The sequence below is a fragment of the Semicossyphus pulcher genome, unplaced genomic scaffold (assembly GCF_022749685.1).
Source record: "Semicossyphus pulcher isolate SPU_LCO1_2020_fin unplaced genomic scaffold, fSemPul1.0.p SCAF_3, whole genome shotgun sequence".
Taxonomy (NCBI): domain Eukaryota; kingdom Metazoa; phylum Chordata; class Actinopteri; order Labriformes; family Labridae; genus Semicossyphus; species Semicossyphus pulcher.
This window is the reverse complement of record NW_027211704.1, coordinates 15255672-15275366: the sequence shown is the minus strand read 5'-3', so window position 1 is coordinate 15275366 and position 19695 is coordinate 15255672. Positions and strand designations below refer to the sequence as shown.

At 42.5% G+C, this 19695-nt stretch overlaps 3 protein-coding genes across 3 annotated transcripts; all 3 read left to right on the top strand.

Moving 5' to 3' along the window:
* Nucleotides 1-19: 19 nt before the first annotated feature.
* fbxo42 (F-box protein 42) lies at nucleotides 20-6509 on the top strand. The gene is made up of 10 exons (XM_069678199.1): nucleotides 20-143; nucleotides 1143-1422; nucleotides 1564-1680; nucleotides 2413-2547; nucleotides 3211-3364; nucleotides 3491-3601; nucleotides 4105-4201; nucleotides 4411-4467; nucleotides 4561-4677; nucleotides 4786-6509. The coding sequence occupies exons 2-10, from the start codon at nucleotides 1149-1151 to the stop codon at nucleotides 5845-5847; spliced, it is 2124 nt and encodes a 707-aa protein (XP_069534300.1). The 5' UTR covers nucleotides 20-143; nucleotides 1143-1148; the 3' UTR covers nucleotides 5848-6509.
* Nucleotides 6510-8959: 2450 nt separating this feature from the next.
* slc25a34 (solute carrier family 25 member 34) lies at nucleotides 8960-15217 on the top strand. Its single transcript, XM_069678596.1, has 6 exons — nucleotides 8960-9047; nucleotides 9563-10331; nucleotides 12460-12525; nucleotides 13456-13608; nucleotides 13723-13857; nucleotides 13963-15217. The coding sequence occupies exons 2-6, from the start codon at nucleotides 9834-9836 to the stop codon at nucleotides 14146-14148; spliced, it is 1038 nt and encodes a 345-aa protein (XP_069534697.1). The 5' UTR covers nucleotides 8960-9047; nucleotides 9563-9833; the 3' UTR covers nucleotides 14149-15217.
* A 582-nt stretch (nucleotides 15218-15799) lies between these two features.
* Nucleotides 15800-17345, top strand: LOC138606137 (transmembrane protein 82-like). Its single transcript, XM_069678600.1, has 5 exons — nucleotides 15800-15846; nucleotides 15932-16124; nucleotides 16232-16649; nucleotides 16933-17117; nucleotides 17256-17345. The coding sequence occupies exons 1-5, from the start codon at nucleotides 15815-15817 to the stop codon at nucleotides 17343-17345; spliced, it is 918 nt and encodes a 305-aa protein (XP_069534701.1). The 5' UTR covers nucleotides 15800-15814.
* Nucleotides 17346-19695: the final 2350 nt, after the last annotated feature.

Sequence of the window (19695 nt, the reverse complement as noted above, 5' to 3'; positions counted from 1 at the left end):
GCTGTGCTGCGGAGGACGCTGTTCACTGAGCGGAAGATGGCGACTGTTCGGAGGCTGCAGAGGAACCTCCGGAGCTGATACCGGGGGGAAGGAGAGGAAAGATACACACTCGGACACCTCAAAGACCACGTCCAAAAACAACGGTAATACAAATGCTGCAACAGTTAATGAGTGAAATTGACAACATTTATGTGGGAAAGTATCTGACCATCGAGGAGCTAACGCTAGTTAATTACTGCACATAGCCTGTGCTCAAGCTAACGTTAGCAAAGATTATCAGCAGTAGACAAGAATGAAGATGTCAGCTAACTCGCTAGCTAGTAATGGGATGTAACATTAGCCGAAACTAGAGGATGTCGTGTCATTCAGATACACAAGAAGTGGAGGGTTTTCTTACTTCGTGAAGCCGAAGGATGTGAAAGAAAATGCGTTATCAATGATTATATATCGCTAGCTAAAGATTCATTGATGTCAGCTAACGATAGCTGAATGCTTGTGATCAGTTAGTTAGCGTTAGCCGGTGCTAGCATATATTCTCCACGGAACAACCGTTAAATTCAGAAACACGCAGCTGTTACTCGCCGGTTCGTCAGTAAAATAGCGTTTTGTAGCATAAGCCATCCGTCGTTTGACTGTATGACGTATCACAAGTATCTTGTTCTTTCCTAGGTAGCTAGCTTTACGAAGTAATTAGCACTAGCAATCCGGCATTTCCTTTACTCTGTGATGGCTAACGACAGCCAGTGAATGTAGCTAACGATATAATAGGGACGTGCTATATGGAGGGGCCAACTGCTAAGTCTAAAGAAAGGGCACCACCCGTTTCAGACAATGGATGTTACAGTTAAAATTGGTGAGCGTTAACTGCCACTTCAATTCTATTGTGGTTACAACTTTGCAGTGTCATTGGGTTTCTTTGATGGGACATGCTCTCCTCTAGTTTGTTAAGGCTTCATCCTCGTTAAATTTGAGCTGCTCATATCCAAAAAGCAAATATAGGGCAGTTGAAAAGTCTTTTAGAAATCAGGGCCAATTTTAGTCACTGCTTCATTGTAGCTAATTATAGCTGATGGTACACATGCTCCTGAACATCATAAACATCAGAGCTTGTATTATTAGCAAATCTTCTCATGTCTCAACAGACAATAATGTCCCGCTCCCCTGACAATGAGGATGGATGCTTTGTTGCCATGGATACAGAGGACGATAGTTCAGAGCCTGCCGGGATAACGGAGGAAGGAGAGGCAAATATGGGGTCCTGCCGACAAGAAGGGAACATGGACAGTGGTGCCAAAGGTGAAGGGAGAACAATGGTGGAGTTGCCAGAGGAAGTTCTGGAATATATTCTCTCCTTTCTCTCACCTTACCAGGAGCACAAGACTGCTGCGCTTGTTTGTAAGCAATGGTATCGTCTTATTAAAGGTACGGCTCTAATTTACATACATGTTTTACATAATCATATACAGAACTACATCAAAGGTGGACTGGTCACAGTGGGAATGAGTGGGAAGTATACTATGAGTTGAGTTGACCGGTTGCCTACTAATATTTTATCCGAACTAGGTGTTGCTTACCAGTGCTACCATGGTTTCTTGAGAGCTGTGCAGGAGGGAAATATCCAGTGGGAAAGTCGAACGTACCCATATCCAGGCACCCCCATCACTCAGCGCTTCTCACACAGTCAGTATATGCCGCAATACTTGTGTCTATATGAATTGCATGTTATGAAGTCTGTGTTGAAAAACACAGAACTTCAGGTTTTGCACGTGACATGTCAAAATGTTTAAATGCAGTCTTAGCTGTGGATCACATCATGAGTGCAGTGTTCAGTAGATAAAAGGGCTTCTGGCCTTTGTAAGAGTAGTGATTCATGAAGAGTGCAACATCGGACACTTAATCAATTTTGTTGTCTGATGGATTTCAAAAATAAAATACTTAAGAAAGATTTAGTCTTGTGAAAGCAATACATTAATGTTATACTTTTAAGCTGAGGCGAACCTTTTATCACCAACCTTACATGTTGAACAGAAATGTTTCTGATAATTTGCTCTTGAGCAATAATAAAAAATGCAGTGATTTTCGAGAAATATTGGATCAGTTCACACATGTCCAGTATGAAATGATGGTGCTACATTTACTCAAGTGAAAGGACTATTGCCTCAGAGTTTATTCTAATGTTGATGCTTAATCAATCACAATTTTATAGATCATGGGAGGTAATACAACTGTACTGTTTACAACTATGACAAAAGATTTAGAGTTGCCTCCTATTCACTATTGACTTGGCAGAACTATGCACTATTCTTACTGTTGTTGCTCTTGATTAAAAAAAAACAACAGGGAAAAATTGAGGGAAAAATTGCTATAATGTGCCATTAAGCTGTGGTTAATTTTTCATTTTCTGTGTTGCAGGTGCATGTTACTATGACTCAAACCAGTCCATGTATGTGTTTGGGGGTTGCACTCAGAGTAGCTGCAATGCTGCCTTCAATGATCTGTGGAGACTTGACCTCAACAGCAAGGAGTGGATTCGCCCTTTAGCCTCAGGTATGGACCAGAGACGGGCAGTAAAGGCTCACAGGAAACAGGAGTCAGGGCTTTTTTAACGACATTGAGCGCTGGTAAAAAAGTAACTTCACATAGGGCTTATGTAACTGTGGGAGGGTGAACTACATTAGTGAATATAGTAGTCAGATGCTCAGCAGCAGCAGCAGCAGCAGCAGCTGAGCACACAGTATTTGAGGAGGTGGTAATAAAAAAAAGTAGCTCTGATGAAATACGACTGTAGTGAAATGGTTTAACATGTCTACACTCATTTATTGCTGTAAACTTTTGATCTTATTGTCCCTTTTATGTTGCATGCTAAGGATTAACAGGCAGAGGTCTATGTATATCACCTGTGTAAGGAGCATTAGCTTAACAAAAGAAGTATGTCCATGTGATTCTTGAAGGGCTGTAACAACTTACAATATTACTTTATTATCAATGAATCTGCTGATGACTTTTATCATTGAAAGAATAATGTTAAAATTGCCCATAAATTGCTTCTTTTCTGTTTATCCATTTTCACTTAAGTGGGAGTCATCTTGAAAGTGATTAGTCAAAGACATAAATGTATTTGCTGAAACATATTTTGGTGTCTTTTTGTTTTTTAGTATAAATGTAAACATGAGCTTATTAGGCTAAAATATGTTCCCTTTCCTTTTTCAGGCTCTTATCCATCTCCTAAAGCTGGAGCGACACTAGTGATGCACAAAGATCTGTTGGTGCTGTTTGGGGGATGGACTCGCCCAAGCCCATATCCACTGCACCAACCAGAAAGGTTTTTTGATGAAATCCACACCTACTCTCCTTCGAAGAACTGGTGAGAGACTCTTGTGTAGTAGGAGTGAAAGGCTGTAGTTTATGGCAGCTTGAAACTTTGTGCAGTTGAACCTCTTACTTTCTTCTTCTCCCTTTTTGTGTTTAATATTTTCTTCTGTTGTCTCAGGTGGAATTGTATAGTAACAACGCATGGTCCTCCACCCATGGCTGGTCACTCTTCCTCTGTGATTGGAAACACCATGGTGGTGTTTGGGGGATCACTAGGCGCTCGTCAAATGTAAGAATACTACTGTATCGATATTATCCAGAACTGAGCTGCATAAATTGAAAGTAAAATGTGCAACTTTTTCATTTTGAAAATACAGAAAAGATAACAGCATTAAGTTTCAGAATAGATCATTCCTAGACAGTAAAAATGCAACTAGGTGATTGTGAGTGTATGATTGACTTTGGTGATAAAGTTACCTCTCCTATAACTCAGTATACATTCACTGTAGTTATGCACGTAAAACAGGAGAAAATGAACTTGACATCTTGGAGCAAAAGTTACACAAGAGCCATTATACCGTCTGAAGACAGGCTGGTAGAAGAGCTGGACACATCTCAGTTGATAAATCTGATGCACGTTGACCAGTGAGAGATTAAGACCCCCCTACCAACACTCCTTCATCAAAATGGATGTAGTGACATTTTGTCCAAAACAAAGTTAAGCCTTTGCACTGTATTAGTGAATATTATCTTTTGCAGTCACACCTCACCATGTTTTTGCCCTCTCTACAGGAGTAATGAAGTCTGGGTTCTAGATCTGGAGCAGTGGTCCTGGTCCAAACCACCCATATCAGGCCCATCGCCACACCCACGTGGCGGCCAATCACAAGTAAGACTGCGTCAACATTCTCGCTAGACCAAATAATCTGTTCCAAGGTCCAGATAATTCTGATGATGAAGTTATTTCAATAGTGTTGCTAGAGTTCTGACGCTTTCCCGTTTCCAAGAACCGTGCTGTCTGGGACTTCTAGCTGGAAACCGTTACCTGGTTTTCTTGTATAAAATAAAAAAAACATCTTTTTAATGTTTTCCTTTTAGATTGTGATTGATGATCAGACGTTGCTCATCTTGGGAGGCTGTGGTGGCCCTAATGCAGTAAGTTCTTTGTTGTTGGTCATTCACTCAACAAATGTTCCTAATGACTACAAGTGATAGTTTTGACTTACCCTGTTCTCTTGTCTGTTAAAGCTCCTTAAAGATGCCTGGCTCCTCCACATGAATGCACCTCCGTGGAGGTGGCAGCAGCTGCAGGTAGAAAACGAGGACCATGGGGCCCCGGAGCTGTGGTGTCACCCGGCTTGTAGGGTGAGTGTTTGTTGTAGCTCTGTGTCTTATTCTTCATGTCTGTAAGTTAAAAATTAAATTGATAACTCATGTGTCTCTTTGTGTCTATTCTTGTCCTTTTATCTTAAGGTGGGCCAGTGTGTGGTGGTTTTCTCACAGGCTCCATCTGGTCGTGCACCACTTAGCCCGAGTCTTAACTCCCGGCCCTCCCCCATAAGTGCCACACCCGCCCCTCTGGGCCCAGAACCGCCTTCCCTGCGCTCTCAGTCTCCTGTTCGGAGCGGGGCTGCCGGTGTCGTCCTGGGAGCCGTTGAAGAGGCTCCGTGTGTTAATGGTCGCTGGGGCACGTTGAGACCTCGGCCCTCAGCCAGAGGAAGTGCCAGAGATGGAAGCCCATCCTCGTCCCAACAGCAGTCTCCTTCACAAGGCCCGGACAGCCCTCCTCTTCCTCCACTCCCCCCGTTATTAAACGGTTCCTCCCCGTCACCCCGGACCAGCCCAGCCCAGGCTGCGTCTCCTCCCTCCCGCCCACACCCGCCTGCCTCAACAGACTATGGCTGGGATTCCCCCCCCTCTTCCACCCACCACCCTGAGGTGCCAAGCACCAACGGCCTGCATACTCCTCCTTCAGGCTCTCCCCGCACTCCTCCAGGAGCAGTCTCCCCCGCTGCCTTACGACGAGGTCTGGAGGCAGTGAAAAACAAATCTTCCTCATCTTTACCGTCTTCATCGTCATCGTCTTCCCTTCAGACACAGGGGGCTTCTACTGCAGGAGGAAGCAGTGGAGGAGGAGGTGCAGGTCCTCCTGGAACCCCTCCGTCATCATCCTCCAGTCCTCCACAGGCTGCAGGAGCTGATGGACATGCTATCCCACCTATCGCACGGCGTCTCGGCCATCACCCGCCTCAGAGCCTGAACGTGGGGAAACCGCTGTACCAGTCCCTCAACTGCAAGCCCATGCAGATGTACGTGCTGGATGTGTCCCGGGCCAAATCCGCCGGGGTGGTGTCCTGGAGAGTTTATGGGAACGGGACTCCTGCTGCGGTCACAGGGCCACCCGAGACCAGCCTTCACACAGTGGTACAGGGCCGGGGAGAGCTCATCATTTTCGGGGGCCTCATGGACAAAAAACAGAATGTGAAGTATTACCCTAAAACCAACGCCTTGTACTTTGTACGCGCTAAAAGGTAATGCAGCTCCAGGCAGGATTGGGAAGACAGACGCCTCACCCTGTGACCGCACAAGGGAAATGACACACAAGGCCTTTTTCCTATAGAGAGAAGTATGGGAAAAGAACATAATCATTGTTAGATGTTCCACTTCAGAAAATCACTATTCTCCCTTCTGCCTACTGCAAGCTTTCAAAATAAAACACTTTAACTACACTTTGATAAAACATTTGATTGAATGAGACTCCTGACTGTGTGTTTGTGTGTTTGTGACTGCAGTGATTAAAGAGAACAGGACTTTTTTTTGTTGTTGTTCCCAAAAAGGTGATCAACCAAACAACAACATTTCTGTTTTTCTGTGTCGGCCTCCTCTGAACTCTTGAAAGAGAGGGACTCGTGAAGAACGGACCCAGTAACAGGATCAGATGAAGACTACCTTGCTTTTTGTATCACTCTTTAAGCCTGCAATGTTTACATTGAAAACGGTGTGAGTGTGTGTATGTGTGTGTGTTTTGTGTGCACGGTGGTGGTTAAAAGTTGTTGACTAATGTGTGTCAGGGGCCATGGTCGGTGAGAGATGTGGCACTGTACTATAAACATAGTTTAACAATAAAGGCCTCCATGTCTCCTCTGTCAGTCTTTAAGTTCCTTGATTGTGTGTGTTTGTGTTTTATCTTTCGAAAGTCGCCTATTTTGGTTTACAAAATCTCAGCAGAGGTTCACTCGTAGCTGGTGTGAGCTTTTGGTCCTATCACGATCTTTTTCAGCTGATGATTCACTGAAATCAAGATGTGTAGACTAACTTTGATTTCTGAGCATGAACTTTGAGTCTATACGCACTGGGGATGAGAAGTGTGCGTGCAAAGAAAGGCCGGAATTATTTCAATTTTATAAGCAACCTAAAACCAAATGGTTGGATTTACTCTCTTCTCAATACTTATTGTAAATACCTAAATAATAGAGCATTAAAATATTTTACTTTGAAAATCATATCTTATTTTGTTGGCTTGAATTTCAGTTATTTCAAATAAAGGAATATATATCATTTTAAGTAATCGAATGAGAACAGAATGTTAAAAAATGTGGCCAAACTGATGTATGGCATCCTTTTTGTTCAATGTATAACAGCAATCCAGCAATATATCCAACATCTCACTGCATAAAATCTTATTTTTAGTGAGCCATGTTAATGTCAGTTGCTTTTATTTTTTTTATAAGTATGTGTTTAAGTTAATTGAATTCAGTTGGTCACTTTATGGTAAAAAGGTGACAAAAAAATCACTTTGCTCTTAATTTCGTTTTGTTTATCTCATGCACCTAAAATATGGTGTGCAAGTTCAAACCTGATCTTCATGGCTTTTGTCTGAGTGGTTGTATATTCATTATTCCAACTTCTTGTTAGCATTTAAGACGGCATCCAAGTGGTTATGACCAACTCAAAAGATGTGGATGCTTCACATTGGATGCTACTGCTTTGTCCAGTGTAATTGAACCGAATCTTGATGGCCAAGCTATTACACATTCACATTGCACGAGCTGGGAAGTTGTTCTTCAGACTTCTTTCTGTTCATGAGTTTAAAGTCAACATCTGGGAACAACATGGGTGCGACAAAGATGTGTTCTATTTTATTGTTCATGTTAATGTTTCATCTTTAACCTCATACCAAATAACAAATTGTATATATTAAAAAATGTATAGGAAATGGGTGAATTAATGCGTTTTTCCCTTCAACTAAAATACACCTTTGTCTGCCATTTTTCCACATAACATCCAGTCAACCGACATGTCTAGTTCAATGACCTGGAATCTCTGTCCATCCCGTATGATGTGATCATTTCAGTCACATTTCACTCACTTATGTGGGGTACATTCAGCCGGGACAAACACAAAAAAATATATTCAATTAAACAAAACAAAAAAAAGCAGAACACCTGTTGTGCAAGAGTACTGCCTCTGTTAAATGGCACTACTTATAAAGATGGCTCTTCTGATTGGCCAAAACTGACATACCCATCCAACTAGAGATTCTGGGTGTTCAAGTTTTCTGAATTTAATTAATTCAACTTCACTTCACTTATTTTTTAGTTTACTTGAATTTTTATATTTAAAATTATTCCTTTAACGTTTTTGTCAGAATTTTTATTGCAAAGATTATAATGACCCCAAAAAAAGAGGGACATTCAAAGCAGCCATTTAAATGACTCCGTTTTGGTGATTTCTACATTTTAACAGTTTGTATTAAAAAAGTGAAATAATTTCACCAAAAGGTATTTATGTTGTAAGATTCAAATGACAACATTTTCCTTCTGTTCCAGTCTGTTCTCATAGACAACTTAGTGCCAACTGGGCCTGACCAATGACTGTATATATAGATATGTATATCTGTATATCTTTTTATACAGTCTATGGGCCTGACGCGTATTCATCTCCAAAGGAACAAAGCCATAACCCCTAAACAGTTGCCCTCTGATCTTGAGATTAGATTCTCTTCTGATTTTTTCCCCAAGATGAAACATGAATTTACTCTATTGCATTTCATTTCTTAATTCAGAGACAGACGAGCGCCCTCTGGTGGCTGTTTTGAATACAGCACGAAAATGAATGGACACATGGATGAGTCATCTGAACTAAAAGTAGCATCATTGTTTCTAAATATAATTTATTACCAACAAACTTCAAGATACATAGTTTTGAGCATTTTATTTATTTTAAACAGATCCATACAATATTTTTTCCTGTTTAATAAATACATTATATTACTTAAAAAATCCCCAAAACATACACTTCTGGAGGAAAAATAAATAAATAAAAATTATAAATGTTATAGTACTGAAGTAAATCAGAGGAGAGAGGGTTTGTTTGTTTTATTTCTGAGATTATCGGTACTGTATTTCACGGATTGACCTTGTTTCGCTCCCTTACTCAGTCCGCTTTGATCCTTGCTCTCCTGTCCCTCAGACACTCCACCCCCCCTCTTTGACCAACTATAACCTTTTACCCAGAGAGCTCCTATTGGCCCAGAGCAGGGGCCGTTTACAGCAGAGCCTTCTGATTGGTGCAGACTCGGGGATATGGTGATGTGGCAGACAGGACAGAAACCATATTGGCTGTGAAACGAGTCGGGGGGAGGAGACTGGTACAATGAATGTGCTGAGGACACATGTTTACAATGATGGGGGAGAGAGGAAGAATGGAGCTGCACAGGAGGACCACTGAACACTGTGAGTTCTCAATGAAGCGACCAAACCAAAGAGATATTTTCTAAGTTTAACAAAGGCTTGTGAGAGGAGTTTTCTATTTGAGACTGTTAGCCTCCGGTACTTGTTCTGTGCTTCTTTGTGCAGTTGTGTGTTTGTTTGAATGAATCTGACTGGAGAAGAGTGTAACTGGTTCATGTCAGGGTCAGGTGGTGTTTGTGTTAGATATCCTGCTCTTTAAGATGCATCATTTGATGTTTGATTAAGTGTTTAAAGAAGCTGATTTTATTTCTCTTTGTAGCTGTAGTGTTACATTTCTGCATGCTGGGACATTACAGTCAGACAGCAGGAAATGTTTCTGACAGGTTTGAAGCATGTGTCATGTGAGGAGCTCAACCCTGAATGTTTTTCATTCCAGCAGGGCTCCTTTCAGTCTTTCATTAGACTGATTGTCCTGATATGTAGGGCAGAGCCTTTGGACACACACCTGAACCTTACAGATAAATGGGGTTTATTCAAACATGATCCTTCTCTTGCAGATGGTGCCTCCTTTGAACGGACTGACAGTAAAGGCAGCTAACAGAAGCCACTGAAAGACACCAAAAGGGCACATCGACCTGCAGTATCACAGGAGAAACATGCCAGACAGATATTGAATCAGTTATCATCTCAAAAGCCGATTCGTTTCCGACTTCTCTGTCCTGTTTCAAGCACAACACACCCTCCCTGTTCCCTAACAAGCCAGGACAAGAAGGACAAGGAGTCACCACAGGGACTAACTGAATAAACTGTGAAGTTCACCTCTCAGGGATGACCACCGCTCGCCTGCTGAAAACACCAGAAGAGTCTGCTTTTGGTGCCCAACCTCCCCACAGGATGTCGTCCACTGTGTCCACTGTCCCCCGCAGTGTCTTCGACCCCTCGTCGCCCCCTCAAGCCGTCTGGCCTCCTCTGGACTTTGCCCTCGGTGCTCTCGCCTGCTGCGCCGCCTGTGTGTTCACCAATCCCCTGGAGGTGGTTAAGACCCGTCTGCAGCTGCAGGGAGAGCTGCGTGCTCGGGGGTCCTACCAGAGACACTACAGAGGAGTCCTGCAGGCCCTGTGGGTGGTAGGCCGCACAGATGGGCTGCGGGGCCTGCAGAAGGGGCTCTCAGTGGGGCTGATGTACCAGGGTGTGATGAACGGGGTGAGGCTGGGCTCCTACTCCTACTGCGAGGCTCTGGGGGTCACCTCGTACCACGGGGGGAGTCTGCTGTCAGGGGCCGTGGCCGGGGCAATGGGTGCCTTCATTGCCTCTCCTGCATACCTGGTGAGTTTAAGTTGCTTTGTTTTTGTGTTATGTTTCATCTTGTGACCCCCAGATACAAAGTGTTATCTACTTGCAACCCCTCATCGCAGGACCCCAGGTGGGAATTAAACCCCAAAGAAAATGATGTCCGATGTGCCATTGAAGGAGTATCATTGGATTGTGTTACACTCAACCACACACGCATGTTAAAGAAAACCAAATGAGTTAATTAACGAATGAGCGATTGACGAAAGACCGCTAATGTGGAAAGACGATACAGATAATTGTCTCAGAGGCAGCATCACATATATTATTCAAGAGGCTGCAGCAGAGCGTTCTTATAATGCAAACACACCCTACAGCTCTTTTAAGGTCAACACTCACACATGTGTGATCAAATATCAGACTATGTTTTATTCCTCGATGACGAACCCTTCACTCACCCTCCCTGAAGTTCTACCCTACAGTAACACAACACAAACGCTGCATCAGCTCTTTACACAGATCTGCAACAGGAACTTTTGAAGCGTATATGGTTACATAATTATTTGCACTCTACAGCGCTTGTGTAACATTGTGCAGCAAGAGGTGTTCAGAGTTCAACAATATCAGTCACTATTGGACAGTAAAGGATAGTGTCACATTTACTCGCACACTTGCTCGTGTGTATTGGAACAGCTTTTTGGAGGCTGTAATCATTCCTCCTTTAAAACTGGCACTGGGGTTCTTTCCTGACATGACTCCAGTGCAGCAATGGGGTTCAAAATCTACAGCTTTCAAGTTCAACAGAGCTTATACTGTATGAGGCTTTATTAGTCTGAGTTAGTCAAATCAAGCGGCCGCCTCTTTTTGAGTTTAATCTTACCATTTGTTCTGTTTCCTTGTTTAACTTAAGAGCAGAAATAGTGACACACAAAGGAAACTTAAAACACTCTCAATATGGAACATTCTTACTTGGTTTGTCTATTTGGAGTGTGAAAAACCAGTACGAACAAGAGGAAAATATACAGCCACAAACAAGCCACATTCAGGTGTGGTTTGAAGATGAAAAATGTGAATCTATCCTTTAATTATAACTTTTTTTGAGCCACTAAAGAAAAGGATGAAGGGGAAGCTTAATAAAGATAGTGTAAATGGTAAAAGCAGTTTCCTAACTGAAGGGTGTCACAATTTTCCTGATGTGAAAAAGGAAAATTAGAAGACTAAAAATTCAAACAGCACACTAAAAAAGCATCCGCGTTTGGCCTGAACACAAACAGAGACGTGAAAACACACCAGCTCAGTTTCAAAGGCGTCTCAAGTTTCCCTCATCTATTTTTGTCCAGTCGGAAGGCTTGGAGGCAAACTGACAGTACATGGCCGTGTGTGCTAGAATCAGGTTCGTCTTAGGTTACACCTCATTTTATTACATGGAGTTTTAAAGACAGCAAAACAATGTTACTATAAGCTGACTGAACCATTTCCTGTCCAGACTGATGAGCATCACAAATGTCTAGTATCCATCGGTCCACACGTCCGGGTCCCACTCGGCTTGACACATTTAATGTGCATCTATAAAAACACAAGTCATAGTGTTTATCTTTTCTGACATTAACACCCGTCTCAAATATCCTGTCTCTGTTTTCACTGCCCCGTGTGTCTATGTCCTCTGCGTGTACTCCAGAAGTGGTGCTGTTCAGCTGTCAATCAATACATTAAAAACAATCTGACCCTTTGCCTCGTCATGGAAAGAAAATATAGTTTGATGACATGTTTGTGTAGATCTAGGTCACTAAATATACCCTGCACGTTGTTTCCACCTCCCCTCTGCTGCCAAAAATATACAAGACACTACATACAGTATCTCGTGGCTCCTCGCTTTGTGCTGCTGGCAGAGAGTGAAGGTTATTTTATTGACACTATGTGTGAGATCAAGAGAGGCATCTTGGGTTTGTGCGTGCTATAAATTATGAAGCAGTTTGGTCATTAAGGTTCAGTGGAAATGAATCAATGAGGATTGTTCCTGGCAAAGTCTGAGTCATGTGACCCACGCCAGGTGACCCCTCACAGAGTGACAAGTCTGTTTTTTCTGTATGTAGATAATGTTTTGTACAGTAGCTTGAACAGTCCTGATGCATATTTAATCTTATGTACTGTGTTTTCTTTGTAGGTGAAGACCCATCTACAGGCTCAGAGTATGGAAGCCATAGCTGTGGGCCACCAACATAACCATCTGGTAAGATAAAATAAGACTTAAAAATATATTTCATACCATCTACACAGGTGATTCACCCTCGTTAAAAGGGTCGTACCAAAATGTAAACATACTTCAATATAAGTTAAAGCTGTAAAGTCACAATTTAATTGAATCATGCAAGTATGAGCAGAATAATCCACTATCAAAATGAAGCCCTCATTCAGCTGAGTGCACCATCCAAGTGTTGATATTATTGATCCATCATTACAGGATACATGAAAGGACAAGCAGCATTTTTACATTAAAGGTTAAGGCAGCGCTATCTACTTATAGTTCTGTTCTGTAGTTGAATTATGATAATGTATCCATTTTTATACAGTAATCATATCATTTATATTCAAACCCCCACCCATCATCCATCCACACAGGTATTTTCACTTGTGCTGTTTAAGTAGACTTCTTTTTAAGACTGTACGGGTGTGTTGGAACTGTGCTTGATTGACAGCTGCCTCACCTTTCTATTGGTTTTCCAGCAGGACATCCTGTTGTTGTTATTATTATAATTACCACGCTGAGTTTGGCAGACTTCACATTATAGTTACATCCAACCTACACCTGCCAACGAGTCTAACCAGAGTGATTAAAAACACCTGTTTGCTTGTCCAATGTCTTTAATTTGTAGTAACATCTGTTAAATTCTATCTGAAGTACTGAAGTAGAAGTATAAAGTTGTATAGAAGGAAAATACTTAATTTGAGGGGTGTTGTACTAAAGTAAGTGTACTAAATGACATTTCACCACTGATAGAGATATATATTTTGGTGTAATACAGAAATAAATTCATCCTTAAAAGGACAAGAAAACAGCACAGTATATACCACCACATGATAGAAAAACATACACTGCATCATTAAGTACTATTATCTTCTCCTTCCAACCCACCATTGCCTTTGTTTTCTTCTATTTCAGGGGGCGTCTGACGCCTTTGCTACCATCTATAGAAGAGAAGGAGTAATTGGCCTGTGGAGGGGCGTGAACGGGGCCGTGCCTCGAGTCATGGTAGGATCAGCTGCTCAGCTGGCAACCTTCACCTCGGCCAAGGACTGGGTGTCACGTTCCCAGGTAGATGTGCTAAACAGCTGACATTTTTACAGCACGTGTAAGAGAACAACTGCTGTCATGTTGGCAGCCAAAAGTCAAACTAAGTTCATTATCTGTGTCTCTCATTTCTATCAGTGGTTCAGTCCAAACAGCTGGCTCACGGCTTTGATAGCTGCCATGATCAGTGGTGTTGCCGTGTCGATCACTATGACACCGTTTGATGTCATTAGCACACGTCTCTACAACCAGCCGGTGGATGAGTCTCATAGGGTGAGTTTATGTGACCCCTTTTTTTCTACTCAAATGGCTTAAAAGCAGCTGTAAGAGGAAGTTTTCTAGCTGAATGCACTGAAGACTTTCTTGTTTGCCTTCCAGGGGCGTCTGTATCATGGATTTTCAGACTGTATGCTGAAGGTGTGCCAAGCTGAAGGCCTGCTGGGGTTGTATAAAGGCATGGGCCCTGTCTTCCTGCGTTTGGCCCCGCACACTGTGCTCAGCATGCTGTTCTGGGATCTGATGAGGCAGACAGTGAAGGACAACCAGAGCCAGGGGAGGAGCTAAAACACTCCAATCTACAGTGTTTGATTGACAGGACCGGACTCAGTTGTGGATATTGAAGTGGTCCATCAATTAATGAAACACGAAATTTAAAGCAGAAGTTAGATGAGAAGATTTATAATGCTTTCATGAATGATATGCAGCTAAAGCTAACAGCGGGTTAGCTTAGCCGAGCATAAAGACTGGAAACAAGGAAACTGCTTCCCTGGTTTAGTTCTGTGGTAAAAGACCACCTACCAGCACCTTTTAAAGCTCCCTCACACATTTTACCTCACAGCTTAAATCTGTACAAGAAAGCCAGACTGCTTCTTGGCTGTGATGCTAACTTCCGTCTCCGCTGGGTTGCTGGAAGAACTGCAGTCCATAATAACAAATTAAATATTGTCATTGCAGCATTTTTTGTACAGATTAAACAAGATATAGCCTATTCAGATGTGAGGTTTAGAGGTGCTTACAATTGGATTTTGCTACCGCAGAGCTAGGCTAGCTGCTTCTTAATGTTTACAGTCTTTATACTAAGCTAACAGCTGCTAGCTTAAGCTTCGTATTTACTACAGACACAAGGGACAAACTCTTCCTTAAAGTGAGACTCCTTCTTTCTGAAGCAAGAACACTGACGGACACATGATGCACAGACTCTAACAAACATTTCAGGAGTTCCTATCAGATTTTTAATCTCTGATATGAAGCTGTTCATGAACCTTCTGATTTTGCCTTAATACCTCAAATGGTGTATTTGCAAGCCGTGTCGGCGGGCCGGTTCATTGCAAAGATGCAATAAGAGATCATATGGCTGGCTTGCTTTCAAATGGACTGCAGATTACCTAAAGGGATAACCTCTGTTTTACATGGTCTGGTTTAGCTGCTGTAATTGTCACAGTTTAATGCATAATTCAAGTTGCCTTCTCTGTTAAATGTAAAGAGGTACATCTGATGAAAATGCCTTTATGTACTGAGATATGAACTACTGGTACTTGAAGCCAAGAATGCCATTTGATGTGAAGTTTTTATGTACACAAATTTAACCGACGGGTACTTTAAGCCTTTGAACCGCAATAAATAATAGAAATAAAGACATTTTTTGTATATGTAGTAAATAAACTTTTTTTGTATTTTCTTGGACTTGAGTGCTGCATCTTTGAAATACAAGATATCTAAAATGCATTGTAAGCAAAGTGTGACTTGATTTTGACCTTATCAAAAGGTGTCTGATTGCTCTGTGAGCCCTATCATCTTTTTTTAGAGAATTTTCAGCCTCTTTAATCAGGATTTGATTGAACTTGTAAACACAATCAAATCACATTTGACCTTTGAAACATGACGCTCACACGCTCCTGATCAGCGGGGGAAACTAAATGTTAGTGACAGTTTGGCCCACGGGACTCTTAAAGTTTCTGATCAGGTTCTTGGATGGACGCAGCATGAGTGAGAGATTGTAGCAAACAAAAATGTTTTCCCCCTTCTCCTGGATTCTGGGAACGCCTGAATGGACGCCTTTTACCTCAAACCCAATAGACAGCTTTTTTCAAGGTGGGTAAATTTTTGTTCCTTTTAGAAAAACATGATAACTTCTGTGGCAAGTAGTGTCTTTAAATACTAACTCTTTTTTGTGGCTGTGTTTGTTGTAGGCCTTGTCGGTGCATGTGCAGTGTCAGTGCTCTGCAGTTTGATGAGAGTTTACTACTTCATTCAAACATGCAGGTGAGTTTAATCTATAAAACGTAAGAAACAACGTCTTTTTTTTTTTTTCAGCTGTATTCATTGTCTAAAATGTATTCCCACACAGTGACTCTGAAGCTGAAACTGAAAGCAAACAGAGGTCACCCTCACCTGTCAATCACCTGAGATGGAACTGGAGATCAGCTCTCCAGTTCTGGTCTCTGGCGGTCGTCCTGTCTCAGGTGGGCTCGAGGGTCTCCTCGCTGATTGTGCTGGAGTTTTCTCTCAGGGCTGTTTCTGCCTGGGTATCAGCAGGACAGGTGAGTACATCGAACACATCCATATTTGTTATTGTGTCCAACATATACATCTTTCTAACACTGATCTGAGCTGTTTCATCCACCCCTCTGTGTCGCTCTGATCTCAGGATGCCAGTGGCAGAGGCCTGGACCTGCTCCTGATCCAGTGTCAGTTCTCCCTGGGCTGTGGCCTCTCCTGCACTATGGTCTTTCTCCATCAGGGGGCTCCACACAGCACCCTCAGCTTGTTCCTGGCAGCTGCTCTAAGCTGGGCACTGGCAAGTGTCAGCCACAGTCTGTGGCTTCATGTGGCCAGACTCTACCCACTACACAGCACCGAGCGGTACTGTGGGAAATGCATCAGCCTGCTGACCTCCGGACACACCTTACTGGCTTCACTGCAAAGAGTGGTTGTCGTGTTCTTCGCTCTCGCCACTGTGGCCTCCACCACTACGGTTTACGACCACTTCCTGTCCCAGAAGGATGCTCTTAAGTTGTGGACTCCACTGACTCTCTGCTACACCATGTTGGTGTTTTATATTCAAGGTGATTGTGAGACTAAGTGTTTGGGGAATGAAAACGGGGCCTTTGGATGGAAAAAAAACTTGGATTAGATAACTTTATTAATGCACATAAGGAGGTTAGTCTGTTTACCAGTGCACCACGATAAAACAGGCAATAAAATAAGACCTTGTTCATAACAACAATATATAAAGGACACATAACAAAACCTTAAAAATGCTAGCAAAAACACAACCCAAGTCCTCCAAAACAAGCTGGTATCATGTCACAGTTACACATCATAACCTTTTAAAATCATTTTGCACAGAGGATCAGAATCGGCATGCCGGTCCAGAGGCCCTCCTGCACTCTGTAGTGCTGCGACTGGGATCCCTGCTGGTGCTCATGCTGACTGTGGGCGACTGGTCCGATGTCCTCCATGTGCTCATCACCTTCCTGGGCGAAGCCGTCTGCCTGCTGCCCTCTTGGGACCTGCTGCAGGCTGTGTTAGAGGTCTGTGTCAATCATTTCTTTAAATATATTGCACTTCAGCAACAATTCTGACTCAACTTTCATCGTGTAACTTCTTTGTAGATTTAAGTCATTTGGAAATTGCAGGTGATAAATAATTGTCATGCTTCATTTTTTCAGGAAGATGACACACAAGTGAGCAAATCTGAACACAGCTCCAGTCACAGAACAAGTGATCACAACAGGAAATCATCATCAGATCACAGCTGATGTTGCACCTGAAATCTGCCTCATGTACCAGCGACTACCTCGAATGTCAAGACGCCAATGTTGATATTAATACTAAAACATTAAAGGATTATTATTAAATTGCTGTTATTGCCTTTTTTGAAATCTAAGGAAGACTTTGTAAATTTGCACCATCTTTGTCTTTAATGGATGATTAGGAGCTTTAGCATTTCTAAATGTGGCGCTGTTTTCATGCTTCAAGTAAAGGAAAAATGAAAAGGGACAAGCTGCATTATAACAAAGCAATTTAAGAGGTCTGAATAAGGTTCCAGCTACCTCAGCAGAGGATGAAGGCAGGTCAAAATATTTAGTATTTGAAAGTATATAAAAACAGACTCTAATCAGTCAGAGATTAAATGTAACTTGAACTTGTTGCTTTATTAAAGAACATTTTTGATGCACTTTTTATGTATTAATTGTCCTAAGCTCATTAAGAAGATCCACACGGTTATCTGACTGATATGATTTATGAACTTAAAAAGTACTAACGGTTCAGCACTTCATAATGCACCTGAGAGACACTGGTGAGGGATTACATTTACTCCTCACTTTAATGCAACTTTATATTCTCAACAACAGGCGACCAACAACATAACATTAATTTAATTTTTTTATTTTATGCTTATTATTAATTTTGAGCACGTTGGAAGCAGCCCACGCTCTCTTTAAAAGAGGTTGAGGCCCGAGAAGAAGCTTTCCTTCATCATCCTCTCACTCTCCCGTCTCTGCAGGTCTGTCAGCTGGGACCTCAGGGAGCTCTCCTTCTCCTTCCACTACTGCTCCTTCTCCCGCAGGGTCTTCTTGAGGCCTTCTGTGGCCTGAAGGAGGGTTGACTTCCCCTCCTTCCACTGGCGTTGTCTGTCCAGCTCCTTCTCAGCCTCCTTCAGAGCGGACGTCAGCTTCTTGTTCTTGCGTTTCTGGTCGTCGAGTTTAGAGAGACAGGAGGCTCTGGATCTCTCTATCTCCTCCTGGAGGTGGCTCTTCTCCTGCTGCTGAGTCTCCAGCAGGTCTTTTGTCTCTTTCAGTGCAGACGAGATGATCTTGTTCTCGGCTCTGCATTCCTCCAGCTCAACTTGATGGGACAGCTGGGATTTCTCCACAGCCTTCTTGGCTTCCTCCTTTTGCTTTAGAAGAGCTTCCTCCATCTCGTTGAGCTCTTTCTTCAGCTTCTGAGCTTCAGCCCTCTCAAAGTGAAGATCGCTCTCCAGCTGTTTTCCCTTTGAGAGAGCCTCCACCTCTCCAGCGAGCTGCTCCTTCAGGCGATGATCAATCTTCTCAACGTCATTCTCAGCCATCACTCTCAGCTGCTTGACAATGAAGACCTCTACCTTCATTGCCTCGTTCTTCTTCTGAAGGGCCTTATTCTCTTCCTTGGTCTTCTTCAGCTGCACTTGAAGGTCTTGGTTCTTGTAGTTCTGCAGCTTCAGATCGCCGTTAGCTTTCTTCAGGTTGGCCCTGCACTTCATCAGCTGAAATCTGAGGTTGTCCACTTCACTCTTGGCTGAGAAGTCAAATGTTGGCTGAGCCTCTTTCAGCAGGAGATCTCCCTCTGCAGCTGCTCTCTCTCACAACCTGTGGCCACTGGGTGGCGCTGCAGCTCTCTAAACAAGACAGCCTGCTGCATAAACTGCAGGAATCTATCTATGCACCTGCACAATGTGTGACGTTAAAATAAAACACGTTAAAGATGAAATGTAAAATGAACGCCATTGAATGAATGAAGTTTGATGAACTCAGCTTTACTACAAAGCTGCAGTCAAACAAAGGTTGTAGTAGGACATCTGCTGGCCACGAGGCAACATTTAGTTTCTTTATGTGTTTTATTAGTGTTGAATTGTGTTCATGAAGCAAAGTCCTACAATTCTGATGATGGTCACACGAGGGTGCCTTGTTGTTCATAATATGAGTTCAGTGGGGAGTGTTGATGCTAATGAACTTCCATGTTTCCCAAATTGTCCACAACGTGCAGCAAAGCATTTTAATGTAGCACGTCAAGATAGAGATATTTCGAGTTCAGAGCTAAAGTGTCTCTTTGTATATTCCCCTTCTCCACACCAAGAGCACATTATGTCTCCAACCCAAATGTGTTAAATAAATGGTAATCATTTAAAAAATAATGATATGACAACTATTTTTAATGATTTCATGAGCATTTGTCCTATTTACTGGTAACAAAGTAACTCCATCATGTAAGATATACAAGTCAGACATCCAGTAAATATCTGCGCCCTTTCATAGTGGCCGTAACATATTCAAAGATGTGGCTGCAGGAACATATTCATGCTTCTACCAAATACATTACACTATATATTTGATGTTTCCCTAATCTGTC